Below are 18,624 nucleotides of genomic sequence, written 5' to 3'. Positions count from 1 at the left end.
TCAGAGACATCCTGTGACTGTTCAGCGAGACACATCAGGAATGGCTCTGTTGTCCTCAGGGGCCGCTAGGCCAGCACCTGCTGCCGGGAGCCGCACCTGCTGCCGGGAGCCACACCGGCCACCTGACGCCGCTACCCGCACATGAGGCCCCGCAGAAGCAAGCAGGACCAAGAACCAGACACGGCCTCCAGAAGACTCTGCAAATGCCCAGAGCCAGCTGGTCTTAATTAAACGATTCAGTGTAGGACTCTTTCAGTGTGTTTTGGAGCTGCGGAGGCCTCTTAACTGAGTTAGTTTCAACTGGATTTCTGGAATTCTCTGTGGAAACTTTCCTAACACAAAAATAGTCAGAGAGAAACACAACACTGCCGGCCTTGAAGATGGAGGAAAGTGTCCACAAGCGAAGGATGCAGACAGCCTCTAGAAGCTGGCAACAGCAAGGCAACGGACACTCCCCCACAGCCTGTGGCAAGAAACTCAGCCCTGTGGATGCCTTGATTTTAGCCTGGTAGGACTTCTACAGAACTATAAGATAATAAGCCAGTGTTGTTTGAAGCCACCAAAAATATTTTTTGAGTACAGAAAAATGTTAAGATTTGCAGAAGGATTCCACAGGGCTACGCTATGGAATGGAACTGAGGGCAGGAGGGGGAGGGGGCAGGGAAGAGCTCCTAATTAAAATATACATATGTATTGTTTTAATTAAATCAAAAAACTAATTTTAAACCTGTTTAAGAATGAGCCCAGAATAAATATCTAAAAATGATAGGTATTCTCACCTACCCGGGGAAGTCAGAATAGCAGCTGCTTTACAAACCCATCCGGGCAGCGCGGATGTGGCTTGTGATGAATTCCAACTAGCCTCATAATCGCGCTACGTACACGGGGTCAGCCAGGGAGCCAACACACCCACCGCACACCACCCATCGGCTCAAACCAGGTCCTTCCAGCAAGCACACTCCCACTGGAAGCCTTTTTCCTACTTGCAGGGGCTGGGGCATAACTCTCACATGTATTCTTGAAGCTGATCTTGGAGACAGGGCTGGGGGAGGCAGGCAAGAGAAGCCAGAGTAGTAATTGGCCTATAATTCAGAGCACTTTTCAATAGAAAATCAACAAACTGCCAACAAATTGCTACGCTAATGAAGAATTGCCCTGCTCTGCAAACAAGCATTTACCCTCGGAGAAAGGACAACTCATTTCTGCCGCTCTGTAGAACCAGCTGCCATTCGGGGCTCCCCTGCTGAATTTTAAACAGCCTCATGTCAGGAAAAGGGGGATGCGAGAGAGCTGGCTGCTTTGGTCATGTTTCTCTCGAGTTCTTCTCTTACCTGACACTTAAGACATAATGCCTGAGTGAGCTGGTCTAGTGCACAAGTCAGCGTGGCTTTCTACCAACGAACCCCCAGTACAGGGGCTACATTTAATATGTTCAGGTTTTTTGAAAAAGAAAATATCTGTCCCTTCCCCTAATAACTAACATTTTTAAAATGGTGGTTCTCATATTCAACATCTACCTTTTTAAAATTCAGTTCATTTTACTTGGACAACAGAAGTCTGGTACATTCAGCCAAGCTCAGGCAAAGGACGGTCCACGTGCCCACACACGTAACCTTCCCGGTCTGTCTCAGGGTGAGGTCTCCCAAGCACACACCGGAGGACAAGAGGACAACGGCAAGACGACGCAGACCGAGCCACTTCACTGCCGTGCAGCCTGGCCGCTCGCCAGGAGCGGCCGTGAGGGGAAGGTCATCACCGCTCCCAGCAGCATTTCTGCTTCAAACCAAGACTTAGACTACTGGTTTCCTCCTCACCATCTCTTCTGCCTTCCCTTTAAAAAGCATATGGCCAGAGAGAAGAAAAACACCAAGGCCAGAGGCCCAGATGAACGCACATCTGCAAGATACGAATAAAACACACTGAGGAGGTAGAGAAATCCACTGTCTTGGATTTTTTTCCATTGATCTATCAGGAAAACACTAAAGGTCAGTTTTTGATGCCAATTTAAAGATTAAATGTGTATTTAATCTGTAATTCAGGCAGAAAATTTACTCCAGATATAAAACAGAATTCTACATTCTTTTGCTCTAAAAACCAGAAATATAAACATTAGGTTTATTATAGAAGTTAGAGTAATTTTGGATTTTATACCTCTAAAAAGACTTCAGTGGAGGTTTCTACTGCACGGTAGTCAAAGAGCCGAGAAATAAATTCTAAAAATGCTTTTGAATGCTCCCTCTATGCGTGTTCCTGTCAGTCCCTTCTTATAGTCTTACCAGGCTCTAAGTCCCTCACCCCACCAAAAATGAAAGTAAGTGTTTTAATAACACTGAACTGACCACCTGACAGTGTGACACACATAAAAATACCAATTTGAGTAACATCACAAAGTTCATGAAACATTTACCACATATAAGTCCCAATCTTTGTAACTCTGTGACATCCACAGTGTATTACTGCCCAGGCTTACTAATGAGAGAAAGAAGAGTAGTACAAGTACCATGCCCCTCTTTCCCCAAAATGTGTCCCTCTGACAGTCACCTGCCAACACTTCAGGATCAGAGCAGCCTGCTGAGCAGCCGGAGATGAGTCACTTACCAACACACAGGATGTTGAAACAGAATCCTTGAGAAGTAGACTTATTGACCAGCTGGTCCGGGAGACTGTCAAATCCGACATGTCCAGAAAGGGACAAGTTTCGAAGCTCTTCATTCTGGAATTTCAGAGGGAAACATTTGAGAATTCAGCAATGATGCCACCTGAGTTACCCTGCGCTGTGGTTGTGGCTGTGACCCTCTCCCTGCGTCTCTTCCTGACATGCGTCGAAAAAGAAGATTCCCTCTAAACACCCTCCTTGCCATCTGCAAACTGAAGCAACTAAAAATCCCAAAGCCACGCTCTTTCCACAAAACCACACAGACTCCCAAAGCAGACTCTCTCCCAAGGAATCTCACTTCTGCTTCCAAGTGTACTGGTCCGGGGAAATACCCGCTTCCAGCCTGGCAGACAGGCATGAAGTGACATAAAAAACCCACCATGATGTTGTTTTTTCAAGAATTCAAGAAAAACTTTCAATTTACTTTCAACCCAGAGTATAAAATAAGAACATTCTTCCAGACACAGAAAGGAACTCTGAGACCCTCAGAATGGAAGATACATACTTGTTACACTATAAAAGTTCTGTAACCACCATAAATACAACATATTTAAAATAACTCAGCGCTTGAAGTGGTCCTGTCTCCATCAGCTCTACGGGGTTTGGGGGCATCTTTGCTTCCGCCTCCAGAGCACCCAGCATGGGCTCTGCACTCACTGGGCCTCCTCCAGTTACTGGAGGAGACTGGGGTAAGAGAGTTCTCATACACTTAAAAATGCGGGTGATTTATGCTATTTTATAATGGTGCTGACTGCCTCCATGACTCTGAATGCGTCTCGGATGTACTGGGCGGTCATCTGTGACAATCTCCTTTCCCAAGAAAACAGTGGTGAGCTATGGTCCCTCCATTACAACATCATGGTTACCGATACTGAAATCAGATACTGGTATCTAGATATTGAAACTAATCTAGATATTCAAAGTCCCCTTGAAAGCAAGACTCCTGGTGTTCTTTCTGGTTCCGTTACCATGTTCTTTGTTATTCAAAATACTGAAGTCTGAGTAAGACAATGAGTCCCACAACCCTATTTTTTTTTCATAAAAAAGAAGTTTTGCAGAGGACCGTTTCATCGATATTTTTAAAAAGATCGGATTCCTTCTTCTGCGTTACATAATGATAACTGGGATTTCTCTTCATTGTCGAAGACCGAGACTCCGTTTTCACATCCCTGTGGTCACTATCTAGGCTGAGAAAAAGGCCTCCCTCAATACAGTGCGTTTAAAGGAACGTTTCACGAACAATGTAATGGCTAAGGTCCTTGCCGCTCTAAAATTCTAATTCTGTGAAATACAACTAAAACCCGGCACACTGCCCGAGTCCCATGGTGGCCGCTGCAGGTATGAGGTCAATGGGATAGAGAGCAGATGCCTGGTCTATGAATAGTTTCCTTGAAACCTGCCAACAGCGAATAGGAGACTCAAGAGGAGGCACTGATCCTTGAACAGGATGGCGCGGGCGACAGCTCCCCGAGCAGCTTGGTAGCAGACCCCACGGGAGGTGGGCCCCCACGGGCAGCAGACCCCCATGGGCAGGAGGCCCCCACGGGCAGGAGCCCCCAAGGGCAGGGGCCCCCACGGGCAGCAGGCCCCATGGGCAGGAGGCCCCCACAGGCAGGGGCCCCCACGGGCAGCAGGCCTGGTCGCTGGCCACGCCTCCTCACACTACCACACGGCCCTAATTCTACCACCTGCCCCTTCCTTTTCCAGACCTCAAAGGTTCAGACAGCAGGTATTTTTAGGGTGTTTACCACATCCTCCAAGACTTGGGGGAGGAGGATCTGAAGTGAGTCTGGGTTCTATTTAGAACTCTTGCCGCCACAGCTGTTAGTGGCTGCTGTGCTCAGGCCGGGAGATGCCAGCCCCCCAGCCTCCCCCTGCCCTCCAGCTCTGACCCAAACCACCAGCGAACGGCCTAAAGGAGGCAAGGCAGGGAAGAGCCATCACCCTCGTCCCCGCCACAGTTCTTTCCATTTCCGGGGGGAGGAGGGGCAGGGGGGGGGGGCGTGGGGGAGGGAGAGTAGTTTATGACTGTGGCTTCTGCATGGTTGGGTTTTTAGATCAAACAGATACCCACCCATGAGCCAATCCTGGGAAAGAATCAGAGTCAGTAATTATAGCTCTCATCCCAGAACCCAACGCACAGCATCTCATATTCTCACCATTTCCAAAACACGAGAAACCACCCACGCACCCACTGAGTATTTTTATACCCACTGAAAACCACATGCAAAATGAAGGGTTATAAAACAGCTTGGTCTTGAAGTTTTTAAAATTTAAATGTATTTCTTCAGAGTCTTCTAACTCTGGACTATGAAATATGTACATTTCATATTGCCATTTTAAAATTCCATAATTTGAGCCTAATTCTCTGCCCAGTATTAAAGGAACCTGGAGGGTCACTGGCCATCAGTATGCGACTGGAAGTAGTGAAGTAGGAAGTCCCTCCTGTGGTTCACCAGCAGGTTTAAAAACTAGAAAGCACTGTAGGAAAAGCAAGTAGAGGCTCTAAGTCACACACAACAGCTGAACCGAATTCCTACGTCCCAGAATTTTATGTCACCGTGTTTACTGCTTCTTGCCTTAATCTCTCCCCCCGAAAGTGTAGGATCTCTTTCGAGTCAATGGGTGCAGTCTTTGGGAATTTCATGTATTATCATGTCTTCGACCACTACCACGCATCTGGAAAGGACTCTCAGCTTTCCACCTCTATTACTGAACTTTTTGCCTGAGTTCCAGTTCTGAATCTCTATCAAAGGGACGATTCTCGTGGGTTATCCCATCAGCACCTCAAACTGATGTTCCTGAAACCGAAATCGTATTTCTCTATCCCTATCTTACCGATGTGTGAGACCCAGTTGTCCCTTGCATAAATTCTGAAGTGTGATCAAGACCGTACCCTCCGCCCCTTTATTCCCACCGACTCAACCACCTTCCGTTTGGTCCCGCCTCTCTCTCTCTTGCTGCAAAAGGGATCTCCGAACTCAAAGGCCCCCAATCCAGACTCCTTGACCTGCCATCTCGGGACCTCCATGGGCTAATCTCAAATCTCCTACGTAATCTCCCACTTCTCCCTACAGGGCACCTTGCCCTGAAGCTCAACCCTGACCCTTACTACTCCTGAGACAGGCCCACATTTCTCACCAACAGAGTTTATTCACACCATTTCCTCCATCTGGGGAGACCTGATAGCCAATGTCTACATATCCACACCTTCCAGATCCTGCAGAATGTGATCTCCAGAATTATCCTTATTATTAAATCTCAGAGAGAATTTCAGTAAACATCCCCCTTACCAATGCAAGGAAAATAATGACTGGGTAAAGATGGGTCGGGCCATTTGGGATTCCACGACCATAATAACTGCTAACATTCATCGACCATTTCCAATGTTCCAGAAAAGCCTTAATAATGAGCTAGTTAATTTATCTTAACAATTCTACAAGATAGTTACTATTATGACCCAAACTCAACTTTAGATGAGAAAACAGAGGCACTTAAGTTTAGTGATTTACCCAAGGTCGCACAGCTAGTAAGCTGAAGACCTGAAATCTGGGCCCAGACGTCAGGTTCTAGACTCTAGAGACCGTGCACTTAGCCATGGTACAGCACGATGACCTACAACTTCTCAGACAGCCCCAGACAATACAATGGTTTCAGCTGCTACCAAAATCCAGTATGTTAAAGTGCGGGGCGGGGGGGGGGGGCTCTCTAAAGTCCTAATTCTTTGGCAACCATGAGAAATGTAAGTTGAGAATTCGAACTGACGAAGGAGCTCTGCATGTATTTTCACTTGTCCTGGCAACGCCAAGGCCAGACTTTGATTTCCGCAGCCAAGGCACGCGAAACCGGTAATACAAGGCTTAGTTTTGACCATTCCCTCAAATGAACGCGCCAACATGGAACCACTAAGTAAGTAACAGTAAGACCTTAGTTGATTTAGCGCTGCGTTTGCTGCTCTATCTAGGGAGGAGCTGTACTTTTATGATTTCTGTGCCTACTCCACCTTGAAATGGCTTGTGACTAACTCTATGGTATAAAATAATTTAACAGCCTCATTTTTCTCTTTTCAGGTCACTTTCACGTGGGTACAATTATTTATTTGCTCATTCCAAAATACTCACTGCTCAAAGCACTCAGGGACCAGGTGTTACTCTTGTTACTCACTGATCAGCTCTCTTCCTGCCTGTAAGAGGTTTACCATTTAGGGGCGCCTGTGTGGGTCAGCTGGTTAAGCGGTCGACTCCTGATTTCAGCTCGGTCATGACCTCAGGATCCTGGGATCAAACCCCACATTGAGCTCCGCACTCAGTGAGGAGCCTGCTTGAGGATTCTCTCTCTTAAGAAAGATTTACTTATTTGAGGGAGAGAGAGAGAGAGCGAGCGCGCATGGTGGGGGTGGGTGAGAATAGAGGGAGATGGATAGAGAAATCCAAGCGGACTCCGTGCTCTGCATGGAGCCCGACTTGGAGCTTGATCTCAGGACCCCAAGACCGCAACCCCAGCTGAAACCAAAAGTCAGACACTCAACTGACCCAGGCACCCCTAAAATAAATAAATCTTAAAATTAAAAAAAAAGGAAGAGATTTACCACTAGCAGTAGAGACAGGACATCATTAATGTAATACCACTAAGGATTAAAGTGATAAAATATCATGACTTTATGGCTGATATGAGGAGAGAGCAGCTTTTGGACAGAGAAATTCAAAAACACCTTGTGGAGGCCAAAGCTCCCCAACATGACCAGGGGAACAAAAGTCCAGCTTGCAGAAGCCTCCTAGGTAAGAGTCATCCATGCCCAAGGGGTCACTTTACTCTGAATGTATACTCTGAAGTTTATAATTGGCAAATTTTTTCAGAAGACGCCTGGCTGACTTCATCATTAAAATAATTATAAAGTAAATTATTTAAGAATGTGTGCCAACACCTACCTTCTGTGTGCTGCTTTAAAACAACCATTAAAAAAAAAGAAGAAGAAAAGAAAAAAGGGGGTGCCTGGGTGTCTCAGTGGGTTAAGCCTCTGCCTTCAGCTCAGGTCATGATCCCAGGGTCCTGGGATCGAGCCCTGCCTCGGGCTCCACATCGGGCTCTCTGCTCAGCAGGGAGCCTATTTCCCCTTCTCTCTCTGCCTGCCTCTCTGCCTACTTGTGATCTCTGTCAGTCAAATAAATAAATAAAATCTTAAAAAATAAAAAAATAAAAAACGGAACAGGGTCCACAGGGGCGCCTGAGTGGCTTAGCGGTCGGGCTTCTGACCCTTGACTTCAGCTCCAGTCTTGATGGGATTTTCTCCCTCCGCCCCTCCATGCACTCAATCTCTCTCTCTCTCTCAAAATAAAATAAAAATAAAATAAAATCCCACAACTCCAGATCTTGCTTAAGCAGGGACAGGAGAGCAAAGAGTTCGGAGTCGGATGGGCGTGATCTGAACCCCAGCTTTGCTTCCTATTTTTCTTCGTCTGTGATGGAGCACTTGGCAGGGGATGGGAGGAGTGAAGGAATCAGTAGGTATGAGAGCGCCCAGCACTGAACAGGTCCTCGGAATCCTGGGTTTCCTTTCTCTAATTTGGTGGGAGGAAAGAGGACGGATTGTAAACTTCTACATGAAGGAGCTCTGCCGCTGCTGCTGCGCGTGCCAGGAGGAGCTGCTGGTCAGCAAAACCCTCAGACTCACCGAGAAAGAAAAACCACGAAGGGAAGAACAGAATGAACAAAAAGTCGAGGAGAGACAGAGAAGATTCGAGCAGAAGAAAATTCACCCTAAATAAGAAAGTCACTTACAAAGCTGGGGAGAAGCCACAGAATCACATTCCAATTCGCAGGCATCAGCACCTGCACAGCTGGAACCCATTCTGGATTCCCCTCTTTTTCCTCTGTTTCAAGCCAGCCCAGAGCCTCCCAAAACTGGGTGTCCCCCCACAGGTTCTATTTACCACCTTCAAAATGAAATGACAACTCTTCTCCAATTTTAAAACTGAAGGCTTCAGTGGGTGTGGTCAGGTGATCTCCAGCAGCTGATCTGATCAGCCAGCAGAAGCCAGGGAGCAAGTTACCAAGGTGATACGTGTTTTAATGTACATGGCAAGCTATTAGACTGAATTTTTACCTTTCAAAATTGATATTACCATTTAAACTTAGAAAGATTTCACACCTTTAAAATGATATATTTTTTTAAACTTGAGCAATAGGGACGTCTGAGTGGCTCAGTGGGTTAGAGCCTCTGCTTTCGCTTGGGTCATGGTTCCGGGGTCCTGGGATCGAGCCCCACGTCGGGCTCTTTGCTCAGCAGGAGTCTTGCTTCCCCCCACCTCTCTCTATGCCTGGTCAGCAAAACCCTCAGACTAACCGAGAAAGAAAAACCACGAAGGGAAGAACAGAATGAACAAACGTCGAGGAAGAGCAGGTACATGTCCCTTCCTTGCCACAGGTGCTGCCTTGTGTCTGAGGTCCTGTTTGAGTGTGCAGATGCTGCCTCGCCGAAGAACATGCTGTTCCTTACACGAAATCCTTGACCGAGCACCAGCCAGAACTGGAGAAATCCAGGCCCCACAAAACTGCCGGAGAGGTTTTACCCGAGCGCCTGGTGGGTCGTTTTCGCCTGGTGGGTCGTTTTCGTAAACACACGCTCTTATCTAACTACATTTTAGAGAGCATTGAACTGGTTTCATATTCTCTCTGAAAGAAAGAGAAGTTGGTGGGAAGATGGGGGACGCCCTTAGTTCCCATGCAAAAGGAAAACTCTGGAATGCGAAACATCTCAGACCACAACTATGAAGCCCGCATGGGGATGTTTTCAAGGCCAGGCATTGCTGGGGTCATTTCCATAATATAAAATGTCTGAAGCATCTCATTACCAATGAGGACTGCGTTCTTTAAGGATGACTTGGAGAACATTTGTGACTCTGCCTGTCATCTATAACATGAAATCCCAAGGTCAGAGCCAAGAAAACCCCCAAGGAAATTGTCTCACACAAGCAGCAGAAGAGAGAGAGCCAGGAAGAAGAGGGAACAGTGAGGAGGAAAACCGTAAGAGGAAAGAACTTGAGAGCAGCCCAGCTGGAAGCGGGGCCTGAGAAGGAGCGTCCACGGGCGAGCCCCCGGCCGGAAAGCCAGGTAGATCAGCTCTGACAAACCCAGGGAGCCAGCCTCAAAACCACCCCCAGGAACCAGAAAAGATCTTGATTCGTACTGAGTAGCTGCCCCAGTTTCAAGTGTCACTTCACAGGAATGCTCTCCAAAGGACTGCCAGACAAGGAACAAATTCTGCTTTTCCAGATCCTCGCAAAAATAATGTGGGGTGTTTTCTTTGGGAATAGTATGACTATAGGGAAATTTTACTTTCTAGGTGTTATATTTCCGTAATATTTGACTTACTGCAAAACACACACCCCACACCTTTTAAACAGAAAATAAATAAAAGGTTTTAAACATCAGAAATTGCTATAAAGGATAATAATAAATAACAAATAAATAATAAAAATCCTTTTAAAGAAGGTCATCCTGCAATTCTTTTTTCTTTTTTTAAAGATTTTATTTATTTATTTGACAGACAGGGATCACAAGTGGGCAGAGAGGCAGGCAGACAGAGAGAGAGGGAGAAGCAGGCTCCCTGCTGAGCAGAGAGCCTGATGCGGGGCTCAATCCCAGGACCCTGAGATCATGACCTGGGCTGAAGGCAGTGGCTTAACCCACTGAGCCACCCAGGTGCCCCATATCCTGCAATTCTTATTGTGGCTAATAGGTGATAGAATAAGTAGTTATTTTTTCTAATAGCAGAACCAAATCATATTGGAAGTGATCAAAGTGAGTAGAAAGGCAGAACAACGCAGTGGAAATTGCTTGACGGGTGAAGTCAGAGGACTCAGGGCAACTCTGCCGTTACTGAGCTGTGTGACCCAGGACGCGGAAGTCATGGGAACTTCTCAGCTTCAGGTCTGCCAGCTTTAAGGTAAAGCACTTCACGGGGCATTGCAAGAATTAACGTAATTTTTCTCAGATGACTTCTTCCTGCCCCTGCTTTAGTGACTTTCCAAAGGCTAATGACTGCTTGTCATACCTGCATCTCCTCCTCTCCCCGGTGCATCCATGGCCAGGCATTGCTAACCAACATCTCCTAAGTGGAACTTGCCCCATCCCCCATTCAACTTAAATCTGTCCTTCCTCACTTTTTCCTGTTAAATGGCAACCTCTACTTCAAGGTATCAGAGAGTCCCAGTCCCCTAGAATAACACTGGTCAGCATGCATTATCGCTAGCCCTGATTAAAAATGTACACAAATTTATACGCTTTCACCCTCTTGCAGGAAGAAAAAAAAAGTCCACTGTATAACCGAAAGCTCCCCCGCTGGCCTCTGAGTTCAACAGTGAGGACTTCTGGAGGACTTGAGGACATCCGTGCCACCAGGCTTTTCTCCTCTGCACCCAGACCTAATAACCGCCTCCCACACCTTTCTTAGCCAAATCTTTCCCATCTGACCCTCTAACAGACTGAATCCCGTCTATCAGCTGATTCATGACTTGACTATTCCGCTCCTCCTAGCACTACCCCCATCAGACTTCACCAAAGTGCATGTCTGTGTGACGTTTGACACAATCACGTTCCCCAGCCTCCTCGTTCTCAGGTAAGGAGGCAGACAGAGCAGCCGATGGGTTCCCCTGTAAGGCGGGCGAGGTGGAGATACAGGACCACAGGAAGAGCCAGAGCCCTGGAGCCTGGCCCACCCTCTCTCCATCACACTTGGGGCTGGCTCTGAAGGTGAGAAGTCACAGTGGTTGCTGAGTGGAGCCTGACCCCCAAGCCTGGAAACACACGGGGTTCGAGCTCTCCACCGGTGGCCCCCAGCTCCCTACGTCTTCTCGACATCCCACCGCCCATCGCAGCAACGGCCCACACGGCCTCCCAGATGAGGGTCGCACCTCTGACCCGACGGAAGTGGGTATCGGAAGTGAACAGAGCCCCCAGCTGCTGCTCCTGAGCCGGGACCCCAAGGGGGTGAGCTGGGGTGGGGAGGAGGGCGCGAGAGGTAGGGCTGAATGACCAGTGAATCGGACTTTCAGCGATGCAGAAACTGCACAAAATGGAAGCACTTTCTTCTTACAGACAGAATGTTTTTCTAGAAGTCCGTGCGAACTCTCAGAGATTCCATCTCCCTGCGTGCCAAGAATTAACAACGACCAAAAAAGACATTTTCTTAAATTTCCGAAGACGGCTCTTTCTTTTTTTTTCCTGAGTCAAAGTGACTAATGCCTCTAACAGCCTAACATCACAAAGTGCTGATCAGCAGAAAGTCTCGAGTTTGGGACCGACGAGGCCCACATGTGCATTCCAGACACTCTGACCAACGCTGCTGGGCTCAGAGGAAGGGGGCGGGGGAGGGCCGCGGCGGGACAAACAGTCGAGAAGTACTGAGAAAGGCACAGTCCGATGAGAAACAGATGCGGCAGCTGCTCTCTCGCACCCCTGCACCTCGCAGAGATGAGGAGAAGCCCCTCCCGTGGCCGCCTCGGAAAGTTAATGAGAAATTCACCGAGGAGGGGCATAATCATGCGAACGTCCTCGGGCACCGCAGCGGGATCCCAAAGACCCGGATCCCATGGCAAACACACCACCCCTCTGGCCGAGGAGAAAAGCACCCGAAGTCTCAGTTACTCATCAGCCCTGCCTGTATGATGTCGTACGGCTTCCACGCAAATTTTCTCAGAACAGCGATGAATAGGAGGTCAAAGATTATTAAGGGCCCTTATCAGCTGGAAGTTTTCCCCTCAACTTCTTACGTACGTCTCCTCTCCTCATAGTCACACGTCAGTTCCTTAGTTCTTCCCCGCTGAGAAATACCGCAGCTCCGTCTGTGTGTTTCTACTTGCTGAGTACATTCATCGGCAACTAATGAAATCTGGATGGGACCCTTCCTTCCCTATGGCACCATTTCTATCACCGGATATAAATGAGCCACTTCCTTTTTGAAAGATATCATTTATTTCTGTCCCTTTCGGATGGAAGGGGCTTTCAGATATGGTAATGACCATGTAATGGTCGTCCCTGAAAAGCAGAGGAAAAATCCAAACCCGCTCTGAGGCGGTCAGAAACGTGTCAGTCCCCACCTGACTACTGAAGGTTGCCATTTTCGGGCCACACTCAGTCCCTAACCCAGGCTGGTCTAGAACATCTCTGAGTGCAGTGGCAGATTTCCAGCCCCTGAAAATTGAGGGGCTATACCAAAAATGCCCAGAGCCATGGCAAATACATTCCCAGGAAATAAACATAAAATTAACATTTGATATCACTCTCCAAGTATTATGAAACAATTCTGGCCAAAATTTTCAAGCCTTCCTAAGAGTTCTACTTCGTCTTGGTCTCAGCCCCGGATGAAACACTACCAGGGTGGCATAGGGGTTGTTGACATACGTTTGGGGGCATTATTAATTTCCTATTGCCATGGAACAAATCATCAGGAGCTAGGGGCTTGAAGCAACACTTATTTATCAGCTCGTGGTTGGGAAGGTCAGAAGTCTGGATGGGGCATGGCTGGGTTCTCTGCTCAGGATCTCACAAGGCTAAAATCAAAGCGGTGGCCAAGCTGAGTTTGGATCTGGAAGTTCTGGGGGCAAATTCCACTTCCAAGCTGGTGTGGGTCGGTGTCAGAATTCAATCCCCTGCAGCTATAGGACGGAGGTCCTCCTCTCCACGCCCACTGTCAGCCGGGGACTGACACAGGGGTCACCCAGAGTTCCCAGCCATGTGGCCGTCTCCTCTCCACCGCCAACAGGGAACCTCTCATATCCCTCTTCACATTTCAAATCTTCAAGGAAAGTCGGTTCCTTTCAAGGCACTGATCAGGTCAGGTCCACCCGGGAAAATCTTTGTACCTTACGTGAGCTATGCCATAACATAACTTAATCACGGGGGCGACGATCCCACCACCTTCCCAAGCTCTGGGTGTTACATGATACGGGTGGGGTGTGCTCACCAGGGAGCTGGGATGGGGGCCATTTTAGGGTTCTGTGTTGTAACATTCCCTGTTTAACTTTAGGGTATGGTAAGATTAGCATTTATCGAACCCAAAACAAAAGACAAGTCTCCAGGAGAAAAAAAAAGACAAATGAGTAAGAGCACAGTAAGTAAACTAGATCTCCCTCAAGTTACGAAGGCAAGTGAACCACTAACAAAAGTAAACTGCACAAGTATTTCAGTGCTTCTGCATAATAAGAATTCTAGGAAATGCAAAAGCTTTTAAGGAACTTACACCTTATTGGGGGAAAAGTCATTGAGAGAAAACAGAAGACAAGTGCAAAACGTTTGGTGATGAAATACAGGACAAAGGTTAGCGAGGTTGGACAGCGGGGACTGACATGGGCCCCAGCAAAAAAATGAGGCTTTCTCAGAGGAGGACCCGATCTCGCAGGCGAATCACGACCTACAGGTCACGATAAAATATCATGATAAATTGATAAAAAATCATGATAATTATGATGATAAAAAATAAGATAAAAGTAAGATTCAGACTGTTGCAGGGAAGGAATGGAGACAGAAGGAGAGAAAGAACTAGTCCAGAGAAGCAGCAGGAAAATTAAGATCTGAAGGGCATGGAAATCAACCAACCGGAAAACTGAAGAGTAATTAAGAGTGAGGGTTTAAGACTTTTTTAAAAACTGGTTCACATTTCATTTTACTGGAACTATCCCTGAAAGTATCTGGAAGATCAATATAAACAGTACATAGCTAAATGCGAGCCCAGGCTCTGCTCCTGGGTGCGCAGTGTGGACGGACGAGAGCTGGGAGCCATCGCCAAGCAGCGACATCACGGGAGATTTTCATTTCTACCCACCAGGGCCCTTACCAACTTATCTTCTCACCAGAGCCGGAGACCAAGGGATCGAGAGTAGAAAACCGCCTTCCAGCCAAGGCTTTAACCCAGATTACAAGCCTGGGCGACCATCCGAATGGTAAGCGATTTCACGCAAACTTCCCTTAGAGCATTAAGAAAGCGTATCTTGCAGAGACCCTCACAGACTGACCCCATTAGTTCGGACTGTAATTTCTGCCATTCTAATAAAGCGAAAGCACTCTTCTTTGTTACTCTGCTCTCTTTCTCAAAAAATAGAACCAAGTAACCACTAAAAAAATAATAATAATAATAAATACTCCCACCAGCAGAACAGACAACTCTCTGCCTTACAGAAGTTAACTGCATATTACAGAAGTATCCATCCCGCTGTGGGGAAAAAAGAAGAAGAAGAAGAAGTTGGTTTAGGAGTTTTCTCACACATCTTGGTGTGCTTAGGAAAGCAGACCCAAGGGACTATGAGTTTCCTCTACTCTCAAAGGTTTGCTATTGATGGATGGTTTTGGATGCTGGCTCTCTTGTCCCAATCCGCTAAATGCAAAACAAACCTTCTTTTCACAGGCGCCCCAGAAGAATGTTCCCACAGCCCCCTCCCCCCTCTCCACTGTCTCTTAAAGGGGCATTTCCATGATCAGGACAGTCATGGCATTTCTGATTAGTCAATAGGACCCAAGGAGGATGCTCCGTACAACAACCTGATATAAAATCCCGTTAGCTCTCAAATGGAGGTGATAAACATGTGCAGGAAAAAAGCAGAGGTTACACTTTCATGCCCCTCGTTCCCACAAAGCACAGAGGGCTTGGGTCAGCAGCCCAGACTTCTCTCCGAGATGGAGCTGGGTTCCACCTCAATGCTCCTAGATTAGCAGATTAAGAATTAGAAACGTGTGTGGGAATACATTTCAGACGGTCTTGGATAGCATGATGGCAGGGAGGCATGAAGCTGAAATCGAAACTTGAAAAATTACAGCTTGGCAAGAGGTCCTTGCTCTAATTCATATATTCTGTACGGAAGAGAAACTGACGAAGTTCAATGGGCCCCGGTGTGAAAGAAAGTCTTAGGCACTGATCCAAGTAGCTAGCTGCCTTTAAACTCTCCCGAAGCCTAATGGTTCATTAGAATAATTATTATTCACACGGTGAAAATGAAAGGCAGCGGAGGAAAAAAGTGATAATTACACCCGCAAAAACAAGAAAAGCAACTTTGGCCGTTTGATTTGAGAAAAATCCAAGCCTCAAATCCCTCCCACATAAAGAGGGTCAGACCGTGTATCTTACTATAATCATGGCTACACAGAGTTAAACCCCTTTTGCCACAACTGCACCAACTGTGCGTACTGAGGTTGGCTATTACCGGGCGTGGGGACTGTGCACTGTGGTAGCTGTAACCACCAAAGCAGGGAAGGAAGGCTTGGCATCAGCCCCCAGGATTCCTACTCAAGCCAACCTCCTACACACTCTTCAGCCCGGATATTAATAATTTGGAAGACAGCGTGACAGCCTCAGGGAAAACTCGCTAATGATTTGTGAAGCTCCAGTCCTCAGGGAGAGTAAAGCCCTCATCGGTGTGCCTCGTACCCTGGGATCCAGGAGAGCGGACTGGTGTCTTCTGTAAGTGGCCTGCAGTACCCGAATAATCAAAGTTCAAATACCCAGAGTAGCAAAACGAGGGATGAGGCTCTGCCACATTTTCTAGCCGGAGGACTTAAAAGGGGGAGACGGAGTAATATGCCCCTTGACTGATCAACCAAGAAGCAGTAATTGAAGACGTCTGTAAGGAAGGCAATGCCAAGTGTGTCCCCCAAAACAAACAGGACACTGCGAGCATTTCAGCGTTTCCCCACCCACAACCAGCACCTACAGAATGGTTCCCTGGGTACTTCCGGCCGCGTGCCACACCTGGACCTGTATGAAACCTCCTTCCACCGGGGCGTCTGGGTGGCTCCGTCAGTCACGCCTCCAAGTCTTGACTTCAGCTCAGGCATGACTTCAGGGGTCCTGGGATCCAGCCCCGCACCCGGCCTGAGCTGAGCAGGGAGCCTGCTTGCGGGTTCTCTCTCCCTCTCCCCTGCCTCTCTCCTGCCTTCACATGCACGCTCTCTCTCTCAAAAATAAATAAATCTTAAAAAAAAATCTTTCCACTTAACCCTCATAACACTGTGAAATAGATATTGTCGGCTCCATTTTATAGATGAGAAAATAAACCAGAGCTCTTTGCGATGGCGGAACCAGTATGTCAACCAGGGATGCCAGGTTCCGAGGCCATCACCACCAACACCTGAAGCGGGACAACTGACTCTTTTCAAGGCACAGCCACCTCTGCACAGGGAATGCCTCCTTCCCCACCGCTACCCTCAAATCCGACTCACCCTTAACAGTCCCGGTAAATCCCATCTTCCTGGTTAAGCCTCGTCTGGTTCCCCGAGCCGCACGCCGTCACTCTCTACTGCACAAACACTCACTGCATCTGGGCCCCTCGTCACCCCAGCATCCAGCACCGCGCCTGGCTGGCTGTCCACCGGTGGGGGCCCCTGAAGCCCGCCGATCCCTTAAGGACAGGACACCTGTCCTACTTCTCTTACTTTGAACCCTGCGACAAGGTCCCACAACTGGGGCCGTAGATTTAAGGTGGGTGAGTGCAGAGACCCCCTTTTCACAGGGTTAACACTCTTCCTCTGCCTCCTCCAACCACAAAGAACTACCACTCAGGAGTGGCATTCGTTAAACGGGCTAATGCGTGTTTGCCGGAGGAGATTTGAAAAGCTCACCGGAGAACGGAGAAGAGAAGCCACGGCTTCAGGTGCCCGCTTCAGTGTGGCCTCCTCCCCGTACTTCGAGGCAAGCAACTGTGCCTACTCTGAGGTCAGGTATCATCGGGGCTCTTGCTCTCGGACATAATTACTCGGCTGAAGTTCAAGTTAACATTGACAAAGCATGTGCAGTTGCACTGTTCCTACATATATCCGTAGGCATACGCCGCCCACCATCCTGGGCACTTTACGTGGATCTGACCCAGCTCCCACCATCGCTTCCAAGGCTAGTATTATTATTCCCGTTTTACAGCCGAAGGTCAGAGACCGAGCTGGTCAGGATCGTGCAGCAAGTACAGTGGCCCAGAGCCAGACAGACGGCCTCCAAAGCACCTGCCACAGCGTGAACAAGGCCACAGACTGACACGTGCGTCTCGGCCACGAAGGCACAACTACAGCATCGCACAAGTGCACTGCACCGCTGAGGTCACCACCTCCCAAGGTCACCACCTCCCGAGGTCACGCACAGGGGCCCCGAGCCACCCTGTGAGGGCACATAAGGAAAGCAGAGGCTCAAGGGAGCGCAGAAACAGGGAGCAGGGGGAGGAGGAACCCGAGAAGAGGTGTGTCCCCGCGACCAACTGCCCACACGGATTTTTCTTTCTCACACAGAGGGAGCAAGTGTAACCTAATGACTGCAGACCACAGCCACGCAGACTACAACACCCACTCACTGGTCTAAAAACCAGAAATTATGCTCTGGCAGCGCCGGAAGACCAGTCACGGAGACAACCCGACCAGAGCTCCTACAGAAGACACGAAGGACACGTCGGACTGGAGCACGGGGCAGGGAGCCGGGCTGACGGAAGCCGCTGGACTAAAGCACCGACCCACTGGCTCCCACCGCAGCTGCCCGGACACCGCTGAGGAGCGAAGCCAAATACGGCCGTGTTTGCCCTAAAACTTCCAGGACTAAGGGCCACGGAAGAAGAAACATTTTCCGAGCCCCTGCCTACCGTGGGCAGGGAACCAGCAAGCCACGTTATTGACTTAATTCTGCTTAAAAACGATGCAGTTTTGGGGATGAGGACATCTCCAGATTCCTCCCGGCACCCTGTCCAGGGACAGCGAAGACAGTTGTCACCCGCATCTTCACGGCCGAAGAGAAACACGTACCGGCTGTATAGCACGGAGCACCACCGTCCACTATCCGGAGTTTATATTAAAAACGAAACCTTTAACGCTCCCAGTGTTGTCGCCCTCGGGGTGACCAGTGCTGCTCATGGTGAAGCCCCCCTGAGGGAGGCACGGGCGGGCGATGGCACTTACGCGGTTCCACTTGCTGGGACGTGTCCCCAGACCCCGTCTCTGAAGGCGTC

At 48.4% G+C, this 18,624-nt stretch overlaps 1 protein-coding gene across 10 annotated transcripts in view; it reads right to left on the bottom strand.

The window, feature by feature from the left end:
- The window catches only part of SEPTIN11 (septin 11), an 88,460-nt gene that overhangs the window by 41,903 nt on the left and 27,933 nt on the right, over positions 1-18,624 (bottom strand). For all 10 annotated transcript variants that reach the window (XM_059385479.1, XM_059385502.1, XM_059385523.1 and 7 more), the window contains exon 2: positions 2,599-2,713. In XM_059385479.1, coding sequence (XP_059241462.1) covers positions 2,599-2,713 — 115 coding nt within the window. The remainder of the gene's footprint in view (positions 1-2,598; positions 2,714-18,624) is intronic.

This window comes from Mustela nigripes, chromosome 1 (genome assembly GCF_022355385.1).
Source record: "Mustela nigripes isolate SB6536 chromosome 1, MUSNIG.SB6536, whole genome shotgun sequence".
NCBI lineage: Eukaryota > Metazoa > Chordata > Mammalia > Carnivora > Mustelidae > Mustela > Mustela nigripes.
This window is presented reverse-complemented; position numbering and strand designations above follow the sequence as displayed.